Source organism: Melospiza georgiana, chromosome 15 (genome assembly GCF_028018845.1).
Source record: "Melospiza georgiana isolate bMelGeo1 chromosome 15, bMelGeo1.pri, whole genome shotgun sequence".
Taxonomy (NCBI): domain Eukaryota; kingdom Metazoa; phylum Chordata; class Aves; order Passeriformes; family Passerellidae; genus Melospiza; species Melospiza georgiana.
The window spans coordinates 14,116,565-14,139,493 of NC_080444.1; the positions used below are offsets into that span (position 1 = coordinate 14,116,565).

Consider the following 22,929-nt stretch of genomic DNA (forward strand, 5'->3'; position numbering starts at 1 on the left):
TTTATTTAAACTTACATCACAATGAGAATCTAATAATAAAATACATCAGTTCACACGAGTCTGCATTGCCATTTTTAAAGGGTAAGCATCTTTCTTCACTTTATATTAAAATTTTCTGGAGGTAAAAACTACTGCATTGTACCCACAGTTCTTGAAATCGATTGTAACATTAGGCAGGTTACCAAGGAACTTTCAGAGCTAATTACACTTCAGTTAACCACACATTTTTGGCACATCTGAATGCTTTTTTATTTTAAAATAATTCTATAGCAAGTCAGAGAATCATGGACATAAAGCATCACTCTCCAGTGGCAAGTGCTGCCTAAAAGCATACAAAATTTGCATCATTTGGTTACAAAATAGATATTTTCTTAGTTCTTTATCCTGACACTTAACACTGAAGTGCCAGGACAGAAAAAGGCCAGGAACAGGGCTGGCCTTGCTGAGTTGTGGCTGGTCCCTTTGCTGCAAGGCTTGGCTTGAGTAAATCCCAGAGTGATGTGTTAACAAGATGTTGATGGCTTTTGCCTTTGCTTTCAGAGCAGGTGTGAGGCCACCTGTGAATGTCACCCTGTTTGTCACCGTGCTGCTGCTCAGGTGACAGAGTGAGCACAGCAGCTTTGGACAGGTTCAGGAGGGGCTGTGCTCCTGCAGTCCAGAGTGGCTACAAATCTGAGCCACTGCTAGGCTGGGCTTCTTCTGCCTGACACCCCAGCAGCTGCTTCTGCAGAAATTCAAATGTTTTTAAGCAGGAATGAATCATTAATGGTAGTAGTGTGCCTGCCACGTATTTGTACAAGTGTTTGCAGACACTCACATGAATTTTTAAAACATGTGGGTTGTGGTTTAGGTGATTTTTGTCGTACATCACAAACCCCAGCTGCTATGAGTTGCTGATGTTATATTAAAATTAAAAAGCAGTCCACAGTACTTGCAACCAAGGTTAGTTTTTCCCTGGCTTTTGAGCTGTATCAATCAGAGTCTGGCACATTAAGTAGTGATTTTTTTATGTGTCGCTGACTGCCAGCTCCATGTACTGATATTTATTGTGATGATTTCTTTGAGATGCCTGTTAAATTGGTTATGTCCCTCCTGCTCACATTGTTCTGGTCATAACAGAGAGATATGAATGAACTGCTGAGTTAAGGAGAGACTGACACAGCAGAAGGACAACAAGCATGTTACAGCTTTCTGGCTGTATTACAGCTAGATGGTCTCTCTGCTTTAGTGAAACAAACATTTCCACTTGTCATGGCAGGGTTGCATTCTCTGCATCCTTACAAAGCCCAGATCAAAGCTGTCCCATTTTCTTGATTCAGCTTTCCTACTCATCCTTTGCTGAATCTCCTGATCTGAAAGCCTTTTGCTGGGATCAGTAACTTTCCAGAAGGACTTTATGGCTGCTAGGAAGCATCTTTGACTACCTTTCTTGGAGAACTTGAAGAAAGGATCATAGTACTTACTCCATTAGAGAAAGAAAGAAAGAAATGATAGAGTGAATAGAACAGTTGTTGATGGGGAGGTTTGAAACTTACAGCAAGAGAAAATTCAAGGTATCCATGGTGCTCTTTGCATGTATGTCCTGACCCTGAAAGGCAGCCCTGACAAAAACCCTTCAAAAATCAAACTCACTCCCAGAGTTCATTTTCCCCTCACATCCACAGTGAGAATTCATCCCTGCATTGATTTCCAATTCCTGCTCAGCAGTTGCTCTGAACCCAGCTCAGGCGAGTGGGAGGCACGAGGGCAGGTGGAGGAGCTTTGGTGAGCAGCTCAGGCTGCACAGGCAGAGCTGTGACACCTCTCCCTGCAGGGCAGGTGCCAGCTGAACACCTTCACATGGATTTAGTGCAACTTCTGCTCGCCTGGAGAGCCGTGGGGAGGCAGGCAGCTGCTCAGAGCCAGCGAGAGGCTGAGCAGCAGCCACGGCCAGCTCACACCCTGGCTCGAGTGACAGTGGCAGTAACAGCTGATACGTTGCAGGTGCCTTCTGGCACCTGCGGTATTTTCATGCTCTTTACAACCTTTGCAAGTTAAAGTGTCAAGGTGTGATAAACTATGTAGCAGTGCATTCCTTACATTTCATATACAAAAAAGGGCTCAAGACTGGGAGCAAGAAGGCACAAACTTGGGAAATAACATAGCTGAGGAGTTTACACAAAAGTACTATGTCATTTATTAGGCATCACTTAGCACTTATTTCACATTTTTGCCCCCAAATTACCCAAAGCGACATAAATTTCTCCACTTCCTTTCCCTTTGCACCCTTCTTTTGGATAAAGCTGCCTGTGCTCTATAGATACAGTTGCCGCAGAATATAACATGAACACAGATAAATACAACATACACAGCAAAAAATGTATTATTATAGTATTACAATAGTCAAATAATGTAATTAGCCTCAAGCTATGGCAGTGCCTGTGTGCTCCAGGGAACCAGTTCATGGACAGCAAGCGGGGCGACTGTACAGGAGCAATGTTGGCAGTGTTGGGAAGAGAAGGGGCTGAGGAGGCTCTTGGGGTGCCTGGATGCAGTCAGTCATGGGGATCTGCTCACCTGGAACTCCCAGCCAGGGCCTCGGAGCTTTCTTCAGCCCAAATCAGTCTGGCAGTGGGTCCTTGGAACACCTTTACGTCTGTTCATTGTGCATACACATAAAGTCACCCCACATTTCTCCTGTTAGGCTATGTTTTCTTTATATATATAATTTTTTTTTTAACCTTTTAGCTTTTGAAATTTTTTTTCTTACAACTGTTAAAAAAGTTTCATGGTAAAAATAGCTCACTATATGATACATATACCCAAAGTGGTGCGATACTTTATATAATAAAAGATGAAAATAGTCACTTTCCATAATAAAAATAAGTTCTATTTTTTGCTTATTTTACAATATACTTAATAATTCTTTTCTTCTTCTTCTTCTTCACTCTGCAAGTAAACAGGTCCCGTTCCCATTAACGCTTCTGAGTCGATTAAAGTGGCGAGAAACCCCAGTGGCTTACGAGCACTTTGAGCAGCCGCACTCCACGTGTCTCTCCAGTTCCTCCGTGAAGGTGGAGCCATCCAGGCACTGGAAGAAGTATTTCCTCCTCTTGCTGCGCAGGGGCACGCAGCAGTGCCCGCCGCCGCCGCAGCCCCCGCGGCACTCCAGCCGCGGCACCTTGGAGGCCGTGGCGCACGAGGTGTAGCCCTGCTGCTTGCGCACCACCTCCCGGATGATGTCTCCTTGGCACAGGCTCTCTGCTGGGACAACAGGGGGGGGAAGGGGTCAGAAAGGTGCTGACTTGTGGCAGCAGCTCAGCTTTCCCAAGGTGTTGTCCTGGGGAAGGCTGTGAGAAGATCAGAGAAAAGAATGATAGACAATTCTTATCCTAACTTGCTGCACCTGTTGTGAACGTGTGGGATGTGTTATGGAGATTTGTTTACCAAAGGGTGATTTGGTAAACAAAACTTTCTTAATTGGCAAATGGTGATGGTGTTTTAATTAAATGACCAATTGGGTCCACTTGTGTCGTGACTGTCTGTAAGAACCACTTGTGCCCCACTTCCCGGATGATGTCTCCTTGGCACAGCCTCTTTGCTGGGACAACGGGGTAGGGGGGGAAGGAGTCAGAAAGGTGGTGACTTTTCTGGTTGTGGTAATGTGGAAACTCATCTGGCCACAGAGGGCAATGCACAGCTTTCCCCAGGTATTGTCCTGGGAAAGGCTGTGAGAAGATCAGAGAGAAGAATGATAAGAATGATAATTCTATCCTCACTTGCTGCACCTGTTGTTATGAACATGTAGAATGGGTTATGGAGATTTGTTTACCAAGGGTGGTTTCTTAATTGACTAATGGTGATGGTGTTTTAATTAAATGACCAATTGTGTCATGACTGTCTGTACGGACCACTTGTGCGCCACTTCCCGAATGATGTCTCCTTGGCACAGGCTCTCTGCTGGGACAATAGGGGTGGGAAGGAGTCAGAAATGTGGTGACTTTTCTGGTTGTGGTAATGTGGTAACTTGTCTGGTCACAGGGAGCAACACACAGCTTTCCCTAGGTATAGTCCTGGAGAAGGCTGTGAGAACATCAGAGAGAACAATGATAATTCTTATCCTAACTTGCTGCACCTGTTGTTATGAACATGTAGAATGGGTTATGGAGATTTGTTTACCAAAGGGTGATTTGGTAAACAAATCTTTCTTAATTGGCCAATGGTGATGGTGTTTTAATTAAATGACCAATTGGGTCCACTTGTGTCGTGACTGTCTGTAAGGACCACTTGTGCACCACTTCCTGGATGATGTCTCCTTGGCACAGGCTCTCTGCTGGGACAACAGGGGTGGGAAGGAGTCAGAAATGTGGTGACTTGTGGCAGCAGTTCTCTGGTCACAGAGAGCAACGCACAGCTTTCCCCTGGTATTGTCTGGGGAAAGCTGTGAGAAGATCACAGAAGAATGAGAAACAATTCTTATCCTCACTTGCTGCGCCTGGTGTTGTGAACATGTGGAATGGGTTATGGAGATTTGTTTACCAAAAGGTGGTTTCTTAATTGGCCAGTGGTGATGGTGTTATAATTAAAGGACCAATTGGGTCCACCTGTGTCGTGACTGTCTGTAAGGGAGACAGGTTTCTCAATAAATATACTATAATAAAAAGATACATCAGTCTTCTGAGAATCATGGAGTCAATGCTAATTATTACCCAGCTGGGGACACCCAGCTATGACAGTAACTATTTTACCAAATGTTATAGATACATATTATAATATTGGCTTTTTGCAAATATTGAAATGGATTTTATATGTGTAGTGTTAAAGTAACTTTGTTGTAAAGATATAGTTTTTATTTCTGTTGTTAATTAAGCTTAGTGAAATAGCTGATATAATTGTGCTTGTGTTAAAATGCCTGCTTGGATGTGATAACACCCAATGAACACAGGATGAGGACACCTGTACAGATCTGCCAAGCATCAGCACTCACTGTCTGAAGACAGTGTGGGCCAGGGCCCAAAAAGGTGATAAGAATGGACTAAAACCACAAACAGGGAATCTGCATGTTCTAAAAAGGAGGATCCAAGGAGGAGCTATGCCAAACAATTCTTGGAACATGTAAACTAGTTTGGGGAAAAGTTTACTATGCATAAGGGTCTATGAATATGCAACAGGCTGATGTAAGGGAAAAGGTGTTTAAGGGGTATCCCCGAGGTGCTCTTAGCTGAGTGCCAAGATGCACCTGGTTGTAACAACCTTAGCTCTGTGGTCCTTGTCTCCTTTTGTCCTTTATTAAACTTTTTAAATGTTCACAGGACAGCGAACGTGTTTTTCACAGCAGATATTCCCCACACATTGGTGAGTGGCCCTGGGTTCATGATGTGATTCAACACAAACAGATGGCATGAGAAGAACCTTAATCTTTTACTGCTTTGTACCTGCCACCAAAACAGAGCATGTCTACACAAATGTGTAATATCCTGTGCAAGGCCAGGGCCAAGCAGGCCTGCTGGCTTTGATCAGCAGCCTGGAAGTGTTTTAATGAGTGCTGAGTGTTGAGTCCTGCAACACTCCTGCAAAATAAGAATTAGTTTTACCATGTCTGCTTCTCTGGAGCACACGTCAGCCTGCTCTGTGTGACACCAGTGGTCTGGGATACCTGAGTGTGTCTGTGCTGTTCTGCAGTCCCTCTGCAGCAGCCAGATACATTTTGGTGATGGGCATGTGTAAAATTTGGAAAGTCTGTGGTTCATGGGCAGGAAAGGGACAATGGAAATAAAAATAATATAATCCAGCTCCTTCCTTCTGGACAAGATCAAAAAAAGGCAGAAAGGATGCAGTTAAAACTCAGTGAGTTTCCAGGGAGTCTTTTCAGGTCAGGCAGAAGAGTTGGGCCTCTGCCCTCGTAGGAAAGTCCATCATGATCTGTGGGATTCCCCTGGAAACCTGCCCAAGCTGAAGGAGGAGAATCGTTGATGCCACTTCAGGTGAGTGGTTCCTCCTTGTAAATAAAAGCAGTGCAAATAACTGATCCCTGCTTGCTGAGGGGAAACATCACAACAAGCTCTTTAAACATCCCACCCAAATCCTGGGAGCTGCAAACCTTGATGATTCAGGAGATAAAGAATAAAACTCTTCACTCCATGTCCCCATTTCTCTCTGTGATAGCAGCTACCTACTGTTAAGTGATTCTGTTCTTGTACTGCACTGTAAAGGCTGGCTTAGCTTTATCTTCTATTTGCCATTCCTCCCTAAGTCAGGGGAGGGACTGGGAAGAGAGGAGTAAGGCAGGTGTAAATGAGGTGTAAAGCAGGACTGCAGCAGCACAAGCCTACCTCTGTCACAGAGCTCTCCGCTGTAACCAGGGTCACATTCGCAGTAGGGCTCCCCGTGCTCCGACACCTTGCACTGCCCGTGGCTGCATTTCAAAGTCCTGCAGGGGCTTGAGGAGTTGTTCTTCTTGTCACAGTAGGGGCCCGTGTAGCCCTCCATGCACTTACAGGTGTAAGCAGCACCGGCAGCCGTGCACTTGCCATGCAGGCACCTGGAGAAACAGCAGCATTTAGAGCTGGTCTTTGCTGGATGTGAAAGTTCCTTTTCCCAGAAATGTTTGATTTTGGCATTTCTGCCCATTTAATTCCAGGATACTAATCCAAAAACAGCAGCTCAGTGTCAAACACTCTGGAGAAAACCGTGTGGGTTTTCAGTGAATACTGGATAACATTCAGAGAATACATTAAGAATTTGTGAACCTAAGTAGAAAACATTCGGCTCTTGGTGAGCACAGACCAAGGCTTGGCACCCACAGGAGACAGCTCACATTTACAGCAGCAGCACGTGCAACTAAGTGCCAACAATCAAACTGCATGCCCAGGCTTCCTGAGCAGAGCTGCTGTACAAATAATATCAGGTGATGAAAACCAGTGTGATAAATGAAGGTGCTGGTGGCAAAGCTATGCACAGACTTATCAGCAGGCAGCTGTACTTGAGGGTTCCCTGGCTCCTGGGGTTTGCAGCGAGCTTTGGCATTTCCAGGGAACACCACAGGGTGGGGTGGTGATCCTGAGCGAGTTCTCTGACACTGTCCCCACTTCTGGCACAGGGGCAGACTTGGTGTGGGCTCGGAACAGCAAGGAAAGCAACTCTCTCCAGCCAAGGAAAAACTTTGGCATAACCTAACTTGACATAAGCCCATTTCTCTCTTATTTCTATTTTCTTTCTAGTACTTAAAAATTATTACTCGTTTATCTTGAATTTTTGTACATTTAATTTTTAAGCTTTGAACTAAAAAAGATTACAAGAGCAGTTTCAGTGAGCTCCAGACATGCAACATACTGTAATGAAGGGGGTCACAGTCTGTATAAAGCAGTATTTTCTGCCCCACGAAGCATAGGTTACCTGATGGTTACAGATGCATTTCCTCAGTGAGATTAACCTGTGAGTGTTGGAGCAGACACCTGCCAGCAGGGCTCCACACTCCCCTGGACACACCTGGCAGGGCTTTAGGGAGCCAGCTCCAAAAGGCTGAACTGATTTAGGAAAGGTGGGACAGTGTGTGAGCATAAAAATACACACAGCTACTTCCCTTAGCAAGGAACTATGTTCATGATTGCCTCATCCTCCCTGGACTATGAGAGAAACAATCCCTCATCATGTAAACATCTGGAACTCCCTTATTTTTCTCTGCCCAACCACAACAGCTTTGTGTTGACACTGGAAATTCAAGGAAACATTTGGGTCTTCATACCTTTGGTTTGTAAACTGTCAGGTGCTTTTCAACACCTCCAGACTTCAGTACTTTGCAGAATTAGAACCAGAAGCAAGTTGAAAATGGTACCTTTGCCAGGTTAAATCTCTGAGAGTGATTATTCACTGCATCAATTTACCTGTCAAAAGTACGAGCTCGTGAAAAGCGCCTTCCAAGACAGCAACTGAAGGAACTTCTAAAACAAAAGTACTTCCATCTGCTTATGAAACAACACTGAAATATGCAGCCTGCTGCTCTGCACGAGACTGTTTCCTGTGTATTGGCCATAAGAAAGCTATTCATCCTGTGTTTCTGATGGAGATGTGGTTATTGAGCCTTTGAACTGTAAATACTTTACACTCATGCTCCCTTCACATGCAACACCACGCTATCCTTTAAACTTGCACTTTAAAGGGCTGTTTCAAAGTGTAATATTTAAGTCAGCTATTTGGGAAATTTAAAACTGCTCACACTGGAGTGCATAATGGTCTTCAGGGAGTAAGTTTGAAGACTGGGCTCAGTGCTGCAGGGAGAAAACCCCTGAAATGTGTACTTCTCCCTCACAGGCTGCTCTGGATCCGTGCAGGCTCTCACCTCCTGGGGTTAAGCCATGCCCATTAACAGGAGGTTCTGTATTTTAATGTCTAGAGTCACAGCTGAAGATATGACCTGCAGCATTAACACCTGAGCTCCTGCAGGACCAGAGCTCCTTTGGCGAGTCAGCAACGTCTGAACAAGAAGTGGAAATTGAGAGCTGCCCCAGACACAGACTCACAACTGTCAATAACCTCCAGCACCTCCAAAACCAGTCAGATGTGGTTTTGCAAGATGAAATGTGAAATATGCATGAGCTGTAAAGCTTTTGCTCTCCAGTCAGTGTTGGTTTGAGCTTACTTGTGGTTAAGACAGGGATCTCCAATCTCCTGGTCACACAGAGGGCCCGTCCAGCCAGGGTGGCATTCACAAATCACACTCGTTTTCTCCAGGGACCGGCAGATCCCGTGCTTGCAGATGTTACAGGATTTGCAGCCAGGAAGGACTCCCAGGGACTGCTGGGGTAAATCCTTGAAATCCTGCAGCTCGTTGTTGATCCTGACGTCGTGAATGCAGCCATGAAAACCATTCGGAGTTTTGTCTGCACCCTGGCGCAGGGAGGATAATCCAGTAGAGGTTGGGATCCCTTCAGATAAAAGGAAAGGGGGAAGGTTAAATTACATTTACAATTATAAATTATAATTGGTACAATTTATATAATTATAAATTATAATTGCTAAAGCTTCTTTTGTCACAGCCCCTTAAAATCTTTGAATAACTAATTTGCATAGGAACTTTGTAAAGTAGCACAATCTCACTGTCCTCATTCTGGAAATGGAAAGGAAAAAAAATAAACTCACTTGCCCAATCTTCTGTAAGAAGTACATGACCAAAAAAAAAAGAAAAAGGAAAAACAAACTATTTTCTTTTTGCCTGGTGGCTATGTGTTCCTATCCTTAGGTAATGTTCCTTCTCTACAGTTTAATAGCAATTATTCTTCTGAAAGGTTTGAGAATGCCTTCATTTGTCAGCAGGTAGCATCCACCTCTGGGATGCAACAAGACAGTTTGGCTTTGCTGGGTCACAGTGTTAAGAGAGGGAGTGCTAAGAGTGCATCCCATGGAAATTAGCGCAGAAAAGCTCTAAAGACAGGCAAGAGCACTCAAAGGCCAGGTCAAGGCTTTGTGGCCAGCCCCTCCCATCTTGTTCAAGTGCTTGGAAGAGTTCACACAGTTGGATGGCCAGCAGGTTCTTTGGGATGTTGTTTTGTGCCTTCCCCCTGATTCCAGCTTGGATGTACAGCTGCATTAGCACAGGCAAGTGCTTCCATTTTCAGCCATGTGAGGCCTCTGAACTCAGTCTATAGGTAATGTCCTAAAACAAATCCAGCACCTGTTTCACTGTGTGTTAGGAGGAAAGTTGCTAGAACAGGTGATGTGGGTGTGAGATGGACAAAAATGTGAGCACCTGAAGGTTCGGGTTTGTGTTAAGCTTACTGTAGGAAATTTTTTAGGAAAAATTTCTTTGTCAGCTACTTCAGAGTAGTTTTATAATAATGTTTGTAATAGATCTTAAACCACTGGAAATTCTGTGCTCATGCTTCTCTGAATGTCTCTTGTTGCCTTCTGTCATTAAAAGGGTATACTATATTTTTGTTTTCATTTGTATTATTGTAGGTCAGGAACAATTGCTCTGGGGTAATTTAGGCAACTACTTGAGCTACACCACCTGCAGAGGAAGGGCAGCTGGCTCCATGCACACAAAGAGGTGGCACATGAAGAACAGGGAGGGTTTAGAAAGAAGCAAGAAGATTTTTAATAGGCAAAAGTCTTTACTGAGGCCATGGATCCTGGTATCCAATAATCCTTCATTCCACATCTCAGGTTTTTCCCGAGAATTTTTTAGGTACCTTTGGAGAATTAGTATTGATCCATAATGCTCATCCATTAACAAAACTTTTCCATGGGATTAGTTCCCAAGTTCCCTGTGTATAAACTGCTGCAGGATTGGTATCTTTTGTGCTGTGCTAAAGGGAGAAATTGAGATGGCCTCTGCACCAGCAGATTACCTTTGATGCACAATGCTCTTTAATAGCCTGTGACATTCTTAATAGGAGCCAATTATAAAAGTTCAGCTCTGTACAAAGCAAGATCAGCCAGTTTTCTGTTTTACAAGGGCAATATTCAGGGATCTTTTAGAAAAGTGTTATTAAAGAAAATTATTTAGAAAAGCCTCGACCAGCACCAACTGAATTCGGTAAGAGTTTCTACTATTGGCTTCAATTATCTCATTAGAAAAGGCTCAAAGACTTCCTATTACCATTCTGCTGACTTTTGTATTTGAAATAGGCTGACTAAAAATTCAAGAACTCCGTGTCACTGAGAGAGAGATTTCAACATTCAGTCCAGAATAAGACCAGGGGGGTTCTGGCAAAAACAATCCATTGGGCAGAGACCAGCCTTTGTTCTGTCTCTTGTAACCAGACACCTAATCAGTGGTATAGTCATTATTCTGGGCATTGTTCCCCATCCCATTTGGCCTCTTCCCTCCAGACTCAGTACTTAATGGGAAAAAATTTCTTAACTGAGGTTTGGGCAATTCTAATATCTGTCTAAAACTGTGCCTTCAGTTTCCAATGAGAAGACTATTAACCAAGGTGTTCTTAGCTTGTGTGTTAATATGTTTTTGAATCACACACCTTTTTCCCCACCATTTTTAGACCTCTATAAAACTTCCAGCAGAAATACTGCTCAGTTATGGTATATTTAAACCTGCTGACTATTGATTTGCTTTTTTGCCATGACAATTTGTGATGCTCCCACTGATACTTCCACTTCAGCCACCACAGCTTGGTGCCAGCCAGTTCTGGGAGTGCTGAAATGCCAAGCAGGCTGTTCCTGTGGGGGCTGTGTGAGAGCCCTCCCCACAGGAGGGAAGATAATTTGCTTCTGAGAAAACAGGTTAAAACTTCAATTCTAGAGCAATCACAGTACCTCCAATGTAGAGGGGTGTGTTGAGGCTGACAGAAGATTGCTTCTGGAGCTTTCCCAGGCTCTTGGGAGCCCCCTTGTCCACCACCAGGTTCAGAGTTTGGTTCAGCATCACGAGTTCCACACTGTGAAACTGCCCATCATTTATTGTTTCCACACTAAAAAGTATGAGAAAAAGAAAATAATTAGAAGATGAACAAGGAGCAGCCCCTGTGACATGCTGTGTCCCTGTGGTACACCTTGCCCAGCACAGCCCAGGGCTGCTCAGGGCCATGTGCAATGCTTCAGGGCCAGCTAATCAGGACAGCAGCCACTCCAGTTGCTTTTTCCAGGGCAGAAAAGCAAGAGTGTAGCTACACTGGCTTTGGGGACAAAACCACCAAAAAATCCCATTCTGAGCTCTCAGCCACAGCTGGCTGCCCTCTGTCACACTGCTTGGTGCTCATGCTGCAGGGTGGATCGCTGAAATAATTTCTTCTCCTATGGGTAGTTTAAACTCAAATTATCTCACAGGGGTCAGGAGAGATTGCAGTTTGGGGTGAGACAGCAGAGACCTCTGAAACCAGCACCTCCTCACAGCAGAAGTGTCCTGGACTATGTACTAAGGAATAAGGACAGACTGAGGTTCTCAAAGCCAGAGAAGGAATTCAGGAGGTTTTGGCTTGTAAATGACCAGAGTGCTTTGTTCAATATCAGACAATCCCACCTGAACACAAGGAAAAATGACAAATTGCTACTCCTTTAGGGAAACATTAAGGTGTAGATTGAAGCTTGAGGATAAAACAATAGGAATTGTCGGGTGGTGGGGCAGGGAGCAGGCAGCCATGTGAGCAGACAAGATGGTAAAGTAGTGTGCATTTATTGCTTTGTTTTTAACACTGATTTTTCAGATGCATGAAGCCTGCAGCAACCTCCTAGTCTGCACCTTAAACAATCTTCACCTTCATCTTCTGTTCACTCCCTCAGCCATTAAAAAGCGCAGTGATATCATTCCATTTGCATCACACTATCATATTTTTATTTTCAGGGCAGCTTCAGCTCTCAAACCCTAATGCTGCATGGTGAAATTCCCCAAAACAACCTGAGGGTTTAATGCTCTCCTACAAGCAGGGAGGGGCAAGGGTTGATTACCTGGTGGGAGTTAGATCTGATGGGGTTTTCCCACTGCTGTGGGTGTAATTACAAGGCACAGTATCTCATGTGCACTCAGATGCACATGGGAACACAGAAATAATGTGATAGCAGTAGTGGTTGTTCTGGAATCAGCCTGTGGGTTCTGTGAATTGCCCACATGCACTGATGCCCTTTCCCAGATTCCTCCCTTCAGCCTGGAGCTGCTGTTCTGTGTGGGTAATGACAGAACACACCAGCTTTGGGCATCCTGAGACACTGCTTGGACAGCAGCCTGGGTTTGGGATTGCTGCATGCGTGGTGCACACCATAGCACAGTGTCAAAGTTTGGGTTTCTGCTCATTCCAAAGGCCCATAAGCTCAGCATCCTCTCACAGGAGGTTAAAAATTCACAGGCCAGATTCCTTTCAGGGGATTTGTAAACTGGCAAGGTGACTGTCTCTGAGCTATTTACCCACACTTTCTGCACAGGCAGTGGAGAGGAAGAGACACTCTCATCTCTGAGGGTGAATCACCTTTGAGATGTGACCAGCTCTCAGATGACATGCTGCCCATCCTTAGTGCCCAGCCCTGCAGAACTGATGTGTAAGGCTATTGCAGCAAGGAAATGGGGCCTCGACTCCACAAGCAAATTACATGCCTTGGAGATTACTGGAATTCAGCTGTTGCTGGAAGAAGTTTCATTTTTATAGTGTTTTATGGTAGACCTGACACAACCAATTGTACTTGAGCAATGTCAGGCAGCCAGTCAGCACTGCAGGCATTTCTGGGAATGTGCTGGTGGAGAAGAGCACACTGGTGCTCACGTGCCTCTGCAGAGCTGCTCTGCTCTCCCCACAGGTTTTTGGGGATGAATCACCAACACACAGACCTTCAAAAGTTCATGTAAGGTTACACAGGCCATAAGGTAACAGAGAGCGGCGAATGAGCACCTTTACAGTGTGGCTTTACATAAACAAGCAAGATAGTTCTGCCACAGAAACACTCCCAGGAAAGCTCTGCTGGCTCAATCACTCATTCCTGACCTGCTTTATATAAATAAGAGAGATCTGCCACAGAAAGGCTCCTAGGAAAGCTCAGCTGGCTCAATCACTCATTCCTGACCTGCAGGGAAGCCCTGGGCTGTGGCTGCTGCCCCTGTGCAAGATGGTGACAGAGCCCTGGGGACAACTCAAGAACCTGGAGCTGATGGCACAGTTCAAAGCATTTTAAAGAAAAAACATAAAGGCTTGACAGTGAACAGAAATGCAGATCCAGCAGACACTGTGGGTCAGAGCTGTTACAGCAGGGCCCTGGCAGGGCAGGGGGCTGTGTGGGGCAGGAGGAGAGGCAGAGGATGTCTGTGGCCCTGGGAAGGGCGGGCCTGTCCCCACTGCACCCCAGGGCACTGCAGCAACTCAAGTGAGTTTGGAAACAGCTGCTCTGAACTTTGTGTTTGGATACTCAGGAATTCTGCTAAGTGTCTGCTGCGTTACAAGGAGCAGCTGTGCTACAGCAAGGCCGACTGGGTGATCCCTCTGTGCTCCCTGCTTATCTCAGTGCTCTCTGCAGTGCCTGATTCCCAGGGAGAAGCACTTGGACTTCAGCTGGAAGGTGTGAGATAAATGGAAATGCACATGGGTAATTGTTGGTCTGTGCAGAAGTGCCAGTGAAAGGGAGAAGAGGAGCCAAACCCCACGGGCTGTGAGAGCTGAGCACTGTGGAGGTGGGAGGGATGGCTGCAGGATAGGGAGACCTTCCCCAGCAGGATCAATAGCTGAAGCTAGCACACAAACCCCACGGTTATCAGCAGAAGGCCAAGCTATGGCCATTTGTCAGAGGACAACATTATCACATCTGGCAGGACTGGCTCTTCCCAGAGCCAGGATTTCACAGGCATTCATCACCTACTCTCCACAGGGTGTGCTTTGTCCAGATTATGCCTTAACTAGCAGGCAAACAAAAATCTGTGAGTCCTGGGCATGGAAGCAGCTGTCCCACATGGTGCTCATGCCTTTCAGCATACCCAGTGCTGGTATTTTAGTTGGAAAGGGAGCGAGAGGTCCCAGTCTGCAGGAATACATGAATGAGCATTACTGCATTCTGATTCTTTCACTTTTTAACCCAGAAGTAAAACAATCTTTGCCTGAACTTTGAGAAACGAAGTAACTCACAGCCATCACCCAACACTGCAGTTTTGTAAAGCAGATAAAGTTCGAACAGACAAAGCACTCATTTGCTGTTTGAGAAGACACAGAGATATGATGGAGGGGCTGAACGTGGACAGGCAGGATGACAGGAAATCCCCAGGCAGCAGATGCTCGTGCGAGAGAGAGCACGCACTCACTGCCGCTGCTGACGGAAAGGCATTCAGACGCCTTGGGCTCCTGAGATGGAGACAACCGCGGGGGAGAGACCCGTGGTGAGAGAAAAGCTGCACGAACTCTGCTCAGCCGGGCCTTTAGGAGCCCCGGCAATCGTCGGAGACAGCTGGAGACAGTGGCTTGGCCGGGGATGAAGGGCGGCGGCCGCAGCGCCGAGCAGCGCTCGCTCCGCTCCCCGCCAGCCCCCCGCTCCCGTTAAAGGGTCCCGGTAAATCCCCCTGTGAATTCCCCGCTCCCTGAAACAGGGCACCAGGTGCTCCCACAGGGCTCTTCCTTCTGGAGGTGCCCGCCAGATTGATGGGGTTCCTCTGGCAAACACCGCACCGAGCGCGGCGGGGGCAGGCCGGGAATGCGGGGTGTGGGAAAGCGGGATGGGAGCGGGGAATGCGGGATACGGGCAGGGAGAGCGGGAGGGGAGCCGGGACTGCGGGATATGGGCAGGGAGAGCGGGATGAGAGCCGGGACTGCGGGATATGGGCAGGGAGAGCGGGATGAGAGCCGGGAATGCGGGCCGAGAATGCGGGGTGATAGGAGGGAAAACGGGATGAGAGCCGGGAATGTGGGATACGGGCCGAGAATGCGGGATATTGGCCGGGAACAGGACGAGAACCGGGAATGCGGGATGAGAGTCAGGAATGCGGGATACTGGCCGGGAATTCAGGGTGAGAGCCGAAATGCGGGATACTGGCTGGGAAATCAGAAAGAGAGCCGGGAATGCGGGATACTGGCTGGGAATTCAGGGTGAGAACCGGAATGTGGGACCAGAGCCTGGAATACGGGCTCGGAGCGCGGTGCAGCGGCGCTGACGGGCAGCAGAGGGCGCCGTGGCACCGCGAGCCGAGCGGGGACAGAGCCGGCCCCGCTCCCGGGCCCGATCCCGTTCCCGGCCCCGATCCCTGATCCCGCTCCGTGCTCCTGGATCCCCCGCTTTCGGCCTCGCTCCCTGCTCCCGGGCCTGATCCCGCTCTCGGCCTCGCTCCCTGCTCCCGAGCCCGATCCTCTGCCTGCTCCCGCTCCCGGCCCCTGCTCCCTGATCCCGCTCCGTGCTCCTGGATCCCGCTCTCGGCCTCGCTCCTTGATCCCGGGCCTGATCCCGCTGCCCCGCACCCCGGTGAAACCGAATCAAGCGGTGCAAGCCCAACGAGGGACACCCGAAGGGGCAGCAGGGAGAGCCCCAGGGCCTTTCCCCAGGTGCTGACAAACCGTGTGCCGCTCCTGACATCTCTCCAAGCCCTCAATGCAGGCAGGGAATTTTAGCTGAGTTCCAGCCGCAGCACTTTGTGCCACTGCCATTGGATATTGTATAGTTTGGATATTGTATAGCTTTGTGCAAATTCTTGTTGAAAAAAAACTGAGGATTTATGATTAAAGAGTAAACACTTAAAGTGTAAGCAAGGATTTCCAGGAATTTAATAATAAACTTTCTGAAAGGTAAACAGCAAAAGGAATCAAAAGTTTCCCATGCCACAAAGTGATTGCTCAGGATGCACTGCTGCTGGGGGCTGTGGTTGGCACCTGGTCAGGCATTCCCTCACTGTGCTCAGTCTGCACAGCATCCCTCCACTCTCTCTTCTCCATCACACTCCTCTCTTCACAGCCCACCTTACATGCCTTGCACAATTCAGCACATTGCTCTCACTGAGGTTAGCCTCAGAGCTGGACATGGCATCTGGTCAAATTTGGCCAAAAAAGGAGGAAAATGCTGGGATGTGAGGAGACCTCAGCTTCCAAAGCTCTGGGTCCAGCACCTTCTGTTCCCTTGGAGCTGCCCTAACAGGGAAGGGAGGCCACTAGAGAGGGTTCTATGGGAGAGAAATTAAAATTTCCTGCGGGAGGGAGCTGGCCTCTTTAGCCAGAGCAGCTCCAGCAAGGTGAGCCAGTGGAGCCATGCACGGGGCACTGCATACAGTGCACATGGCAGCTCAGGCTCCAAGACACAAAGAACTGAAGGGAAAGGGATGTGTATTAAACATAACACCTCAGGGAATATAGGAAAGAACTGATTTCCACTCTCGTTTCCCAGCTATTTCTCTTCTCCCTCATATATTTTCTTTCCCCTGTACTCCAGCCCCAAGCACACACAGATGTTTCAAGCACTGACTCCCCTTGCTCTAACACCCATGAGAGATTTAGAGCTGAGCCCCTATAAATATGCCAGTGAACAGAAATGCATTAAAGGATTAAAGCATTCAGCTGGAACCTGTAAAATTTGGGCTTTGGGGTCAGATTTTTTTCACTGTCTAGTAATACACCTTTGTTGTAGACAGCAGAGAACAGCAGGGCAGAGGAGTCAAAACCAAAAATAGCTTTAAGTATCACAGCAAACCATGTCACTGAGGAGATATATAACCATCAATTATGCAAATGAGAACATTAATTCATTAGCTACAGTCTCCAGATTTTCCTGACCTCTGTCTTAATGGGGACACGCCTCATTTGACACACAAAACAAAGGAAACACAAGGATGGCAAGAGACTGGGGGGTGAAGGCCATGGGGAACACTGAAATTAGATAATCTTTGAGAACATTTAAAGTAGAAGGGAATAAACAAAAATACATGTCCAAATGAGCTTAAGGAGCTTACAGAACCAGAAAAGAGGCACCAAAATCAAAAACTCAAGGTGAGAGCTGCAGGGAACTGCGCAGAGATGTCAGCAGTTTGGGAGCTGTGAAACTCACACTGTGCTGGGCTGACTGTGGCTATCAGCAGTGATGGGTTTTCACCTTTCCAAGCTACACTTACCTCCTACCCTTAGTTCCAGCTATAATCAGTCCTTGGCCTAAAATAGATTTAAACTTCTCCATGGCAACAAAGGCAAAATCATAATTGGAGTGGTGTTTGTGCTACCTCCACAATAACACATCACTTCAAGCACTATCATCTTCAGGAGCTGAATAAAAACCACATGTTGAGAAAAAAGTATGAAAAATGCTAATGAAACACAGGACTAGGGAAATAAGAGGTGAAAGGAATATTAAAGCACTCAAGTTCACTTTCAGCTTGAAATACACTCTTTTGTTATGTTCAATCCTGTGTTACATGACTTGAGTGTTAGGTCTGTTAGGCTGAGAGTACTCAACATTAAGAGTTTTTTCCTTGATACCTCCATTTTAATTTGCTTGGTTTTATACCTTTTCTCCTACTTACAACTTTGTAGACCACCCAAATAAACCATCTTTCCCTTCCTGGTGTTTACAGCCCTTGAACACTGGCAGCTGATTACCATATCTCCCCTAATGATCGTTTGGCCAGGCTATGCATATCTAATTTCCAGCCATAACTCAATTCCTGCAGCACCCCTGCCAGCAGTGAAAGTCATTGTGTTACAGACCTTGTAAGGCAAAGGCAAGGACCTTTTTCACACCCCTGCAACATGCAATTAACACAATCCTGACCCCTTTCCCTAGATGATTCATAAAGGGGTCAGACACCCAGCCAGGGCAAACATCGCTTGTTTGCAGTGGGTTCTCACAGAGCTGGGTGAGATCTTTCTCCAACCCCATTGCTGGGAGCAGAAATTGGTGGAAGCAGAAACTGGGGGAGCAGAAGCTGCTGGAAGCAGAAATTGGGGGGAGCAGAAGCTGCTGGGAGCAGAAATTGCTGTCTCCTGCACTCGCACCAGCAGAGCTGACACCTCATTCTGCTGAGAATCTTTTAAAACAAGTGCCATGGCAGTTTTAAAAGCAGCTGGAATGCACTCCTCAAGTCCAAGGCCTCTCCTGAGTGACAGATGAGAGCACTGCTCCCTGCCCACCCTCCCCACCAGGATGCCTTGGCTCCTCACGGTGGTGTCACGAGCTGCCGTGTACTGGTGTCCTCTCAGTGACAAGCGTCAGACAAAATAACAAACCCACAAAATACAGATTACAAAAAGAGATTCTGCAGTGCTGTTGGGTCGGTGTGAAATCTGGTGACCTTATGAAAATGACACTGCAAAAAGCAGAGGGGAAGGCAGGCCCTGGCACAGCAGCAGGGTGGTGGCAGATTGAGTGCCACATCCTCTCCAGCACTGTGTGGGTACAGCTGAGTGTCACACACCAGGACAGGCTGTGACACAGCCCCTGGCCACACCAGGGCTTGGAACAGAGCAGGATGCATGGGGTCACCTTCTAGAAAAACAGCTCTGCCATTCAGCTGATTATCATATCACAGGTTCTGATGAGAAAATCCACCAGGTGCCTTCACAGAGTTGGCACATCAGGCAATGCTTTGCACCATCCATCCTCTGTTCAGCTCTGGAAAATATGCAGCTATCTGCCTGTTAGCAGCAGGGAGCAGGGCCACTGCAGAGTACACTTAACAGGGCATCCAGCCAGACTGACAGAGAATGATTGGCTTTACCTGAAATTGGAGGCTAAACCCCAAGAAAAAGGAAGTCATCTCTATTTAGAAATTGTTACAGCAACATACCTATAGCTGGATCCTCTCCTTCCACCAAACCCATTGTGTTTGACAGCCACCAGAGCAGCTGCCATGCCCAGCATCCCCCAGCACTGTGCTGAGCTGTGGTGCCATTCCATACTGGGAGGAAACACTGAAATAACCTGGCACAGACCCCTCCTGCCCCTCCACCATGTCCCTCAGCCCCAGGCCTGTGTGTGCCTCCATTGCATCAGAGCCAGCTCAGCACTTGGGATGGATGGGACATGAATCTATCACACATGGCACACATCTAAACTTTGTGTTACTCATCATGTTCACAAGAAATTTACAGGCAGGGAAAAATAAACATATTAGCTTGCTACATGTTGTTGTAAGGCAAAACCCCTCACAATTCAAGACATGAGCCAGTCATGAGTGCACAGGAAGTTTATAAATTCATTTTGACTATGATTAGGTTTATTCCATCACTGTCTATTATGCAAACACTTCAACCTTCCTCTGATGCAATCAGAATTAACCAACTTTGGCAATGTACTACTGGACCAATGACCTATGGTATAGCAGGAAAATGCCTTTAAAACATATTTGCAACCTTTTTCCAGCCTGGCCTCTGCTGACAGGGGATGCCTGAGTGCAGCTTAGACCCACAGCTCCAGATTCTGGCCCCTGAACAAGGTGCCCTGGGGCTCAGAGAATGTAACCTTTATCATTACTTTTATCAAACTTTTATCATTTTGTCATTACCCAGAACAAGTGGCTTTAGATGACCCATTCCTAACCATACCTGGTACCACAGACAGGCCAGCACTGGCTCACTTTGTGAAAGGTTTTGCTTTCTTCTGGTGAAAAGCTCACCCTGAAACACCCTATGGATGTGTGAGACATGAAGTGAGGGCCTGCAGCTTGGACATTGAACTGCAGAGAATGAGCTGGGTTCTCAGAGGGGGAGGAGATCAGAAATTGTCATTCTTGCAAGAGATACTGGACAGATTTGCAAAGAAAAAAAATTAATTCAGCTTAACAAGATTTTGCCTGCTAAGTCCTTCAGCAGCCTGAAGGACAAAACTTTACCTTTCCTAAGCTTCAGCTCAGCATGAAAAAGTTTCCGTATTTCATGAAAGCAAATATTTGATTCTGAACTTAATGATAAATGTTAAATGATACTTTAAGGTCTTGACCTTACATTTTCACTGTCCTACTGCAAAAAAAAAAAAAATCCAGGAAAACCTAGGGAAATGCAATGTTTGTAGCTTGACAAGTACTCACACACTTTCCATTTTTTTCCCATTTAAGTACTCCAGAGCCCTTTATAAAAGTAAAAAAACAACTCAGCTATCCTTTGCCTTGGCTCATGCAAGATGTACAAGTACATTCAAATTTTACAATTTTTCTTATGCAGGTCAGAGACTAATGCCAGTTTCTTTCATTATATTTGATACAGAATCCCTAAGGGGTACCTGAAAAAAATAAGAGTGCATGCTAGAATAAAATGAATTGCAAATATGCAGAATTGTAAAGAGCTCAGTGATGCCTCACAGAAATGACTGAAAAACATTCCATTTAGAGCCCATCCAGAGTATCAAACAGGCATCCCACCAGGGATGGGCACAGCATGGGCTGCAGACTGTGAAGGTGTTAGGAAGAACAGGAGCAGTCATGCAGTGCACTCTGCAAAGACACTTTTACCAAAAAACTGAGTTTGACAAGCTCTAATAATGATCCTAAGAATAATTAATGTTCTCACTCCTCCAGCACATTCCTCTCCAGAAGGCAGAGAATTAATGGTGAAGCCTCCCAGGCTTTTCTGCAGATAAGCAATTCCAGCAAAAGAGACAATGGCACAAACTCCCTCTCTGTGGAAGGTGTGGATGTTTCACCACCAAAGCACCGGTTCAGGACCAGCAGAAATTTGAGTAGAGGACAAAAGTTCCCTTCAGCAGTGGCCTGGCCAGGGACAGTGCTGGACATGGAATCCCAGCAGCTCCCAGGCTCCAGAGCCTGAAGAGACAGGACACAGAAGTTTCCAGATGCCACCAACATAAAGAACCTTGTGCTGTTCTACAACCAAGAGGGACAGGGGAACAGGAACCTCACCCTGCAGAGACCTGCAGCACATTTCTGAAACACCTTTTCTGTTATTCACGCCTTTCTCGACTTTTTACACAGGGAACCAGATTTACTTTGTCGTCTTGCAGTCATCACATGTGAAACAGATACAGCAGGAATGTGAGCTCCTTTATTTCAGGCCTTTTGCTTTAACCACAAGAACATCCATCTATGCTGTGTAAGAGTCAGCCAGACCATGAGAACTGCATGATACAATCTACAAGGAATATTTTTAATGATAGAGCATTTTTGAAAGCAGATTATGCAGGGATACTTTTAAAAGGAATTAAAATGTGATTTGGGTGTAGTGTCTACAGAAAGACAAATATAATTCATTCTTATCTTTTCCTAACTGCCTCCTTTTTCACTGCTGTCAGGAATCTTGCATGAAAACATATGATTTTACACCAACAACGCCTGCATCTTGCTCTTCACCAGATATGACAGTCTGTATGCAACATGGCAATCTGGGAACTCTGGAGGGAATTACATCAGCACTTTGTGTCAAAGTTCTGTTTTCCATTTGTATTAGGAAGGATTATTTCAGCATCCAAATCAATATGACTGTGTGGCAGCATAAAATCTATTGGAGAAAAGTTTACAAGTAAGGTCTTATCTCTGGCTCAAGGAACAGATGTGGGAAAAAAAGACTGAAAATAGGGAGTTCTCCCTATAGAGTACAGTTAAACAGATAACAGTGTCATTGGCTGAATGCTGGAACTATGGAATTAACTGCTCTTTGTTAATTCAAACTTTTAACAATTGGATTGTGGTAGTAAGTAAAAGCAGCATGTTCCTTACCAGTTGGCATCTTTAAATTAAGGTACAGTATTTATGTAAAAAATTTACTTCATTTCAAGAACTCACTGTTGGAGTGGCACCAAGCACTGTCATGGCATGGAGGAGTAACTCTGAGGAGTGCAGAAACCAGGGGGGCAATAAAGCATTCAGAAAAATATTCCCGTACCCATTTGTCCATTAAATAGAATAAAAGAAACAATAACTTGGAATCCTGTTACAAATATGGATTTTCTGTAAGAGCTTTACTCTGATGTCCAGGAAACCATTTTTCTGCAGCTCACAAGTGACAGGTTCCAGTAAAAGATCAGCCAGATTTTCTTTTAAAGGGTGAGTTCTGTCATTGCATTATATTATATTACTGCATTAACTTGTATTTCTCTCTAAGTTGGTGAAAAATGACAGGGAATTGTAGGTAGTCATTTCCACTGGACATGTGCTGACCTTTACCTGACCAGAATGAAAGAGAAGCCCAATGTCAACTTTAACCTTTCTATCCAAACTACCACAGGGACAAACACATGTTAAGCAAACCTGAATGTGCAGCCAATTATCTTGGGCTTTTCCAGACTGACTTTGTGAAGCAATTCTGGTTCAATCTGCTCAAAGGAGTGACTAAAATACAAGAACAGGTTCACTCTGATAGCCAGGGACACCTCTGCCTTCCCAGAGGAGTTAAACATCTCTTTCCTGGCAGTCCCATCCTGTGGCACATCCCTGCCCTGAAATGCCCACAGCAGCTCTGCAGCAGAGCCACTCTCTGGAAAAATGGAAAAGTACCATCAAGTGTGACTGACCCACTGCTGGCTTCCCAGACAACAGCTTTTATCTCATCCCTACAGGATACCACCTGTATTAGCCAAGTACTTTGCTAATTTTACTGTTTGCAAGTACTATTA

At 46.0% G+C, this 22,929-nt stretch overlaps 1 protein-coding gene across 1 annotated transcript in view; it reads right to left on the reverse strand.

The window, feature by feature from the left end:
• The window catches only part of SLIT3 (slit guidance ligand 3), a 495,630-nt gene continuing 472,701 nt past the window's right edge, over window positions 1-22,929 (reverse strand). Inside the window, exons 33-36 of the mRNA XM_058034755.1 lie at window positions 11,251-11,405; window positions 8,618-8,903; window positions 6,312-6,520; window positions 1-3,240 (exon numbers count right to left, since the gene is read on the reverse strand). Of these exons, the coding sequence (XP_057890738.1) occupies window positions 2,999-3,240; window positions 6,312-6,520; window positions 8,618-8,903; window positions 11,251-11,405 (892 nt within the window). The 3' untranslated portion in view covers window positions 1-2,998. The remainder of the gene's footprint in view (window positions 3,241-6,311; window positions 6,521-8,617; window positions 8,904-11,250; window positions 11,406-22,929) is intronic.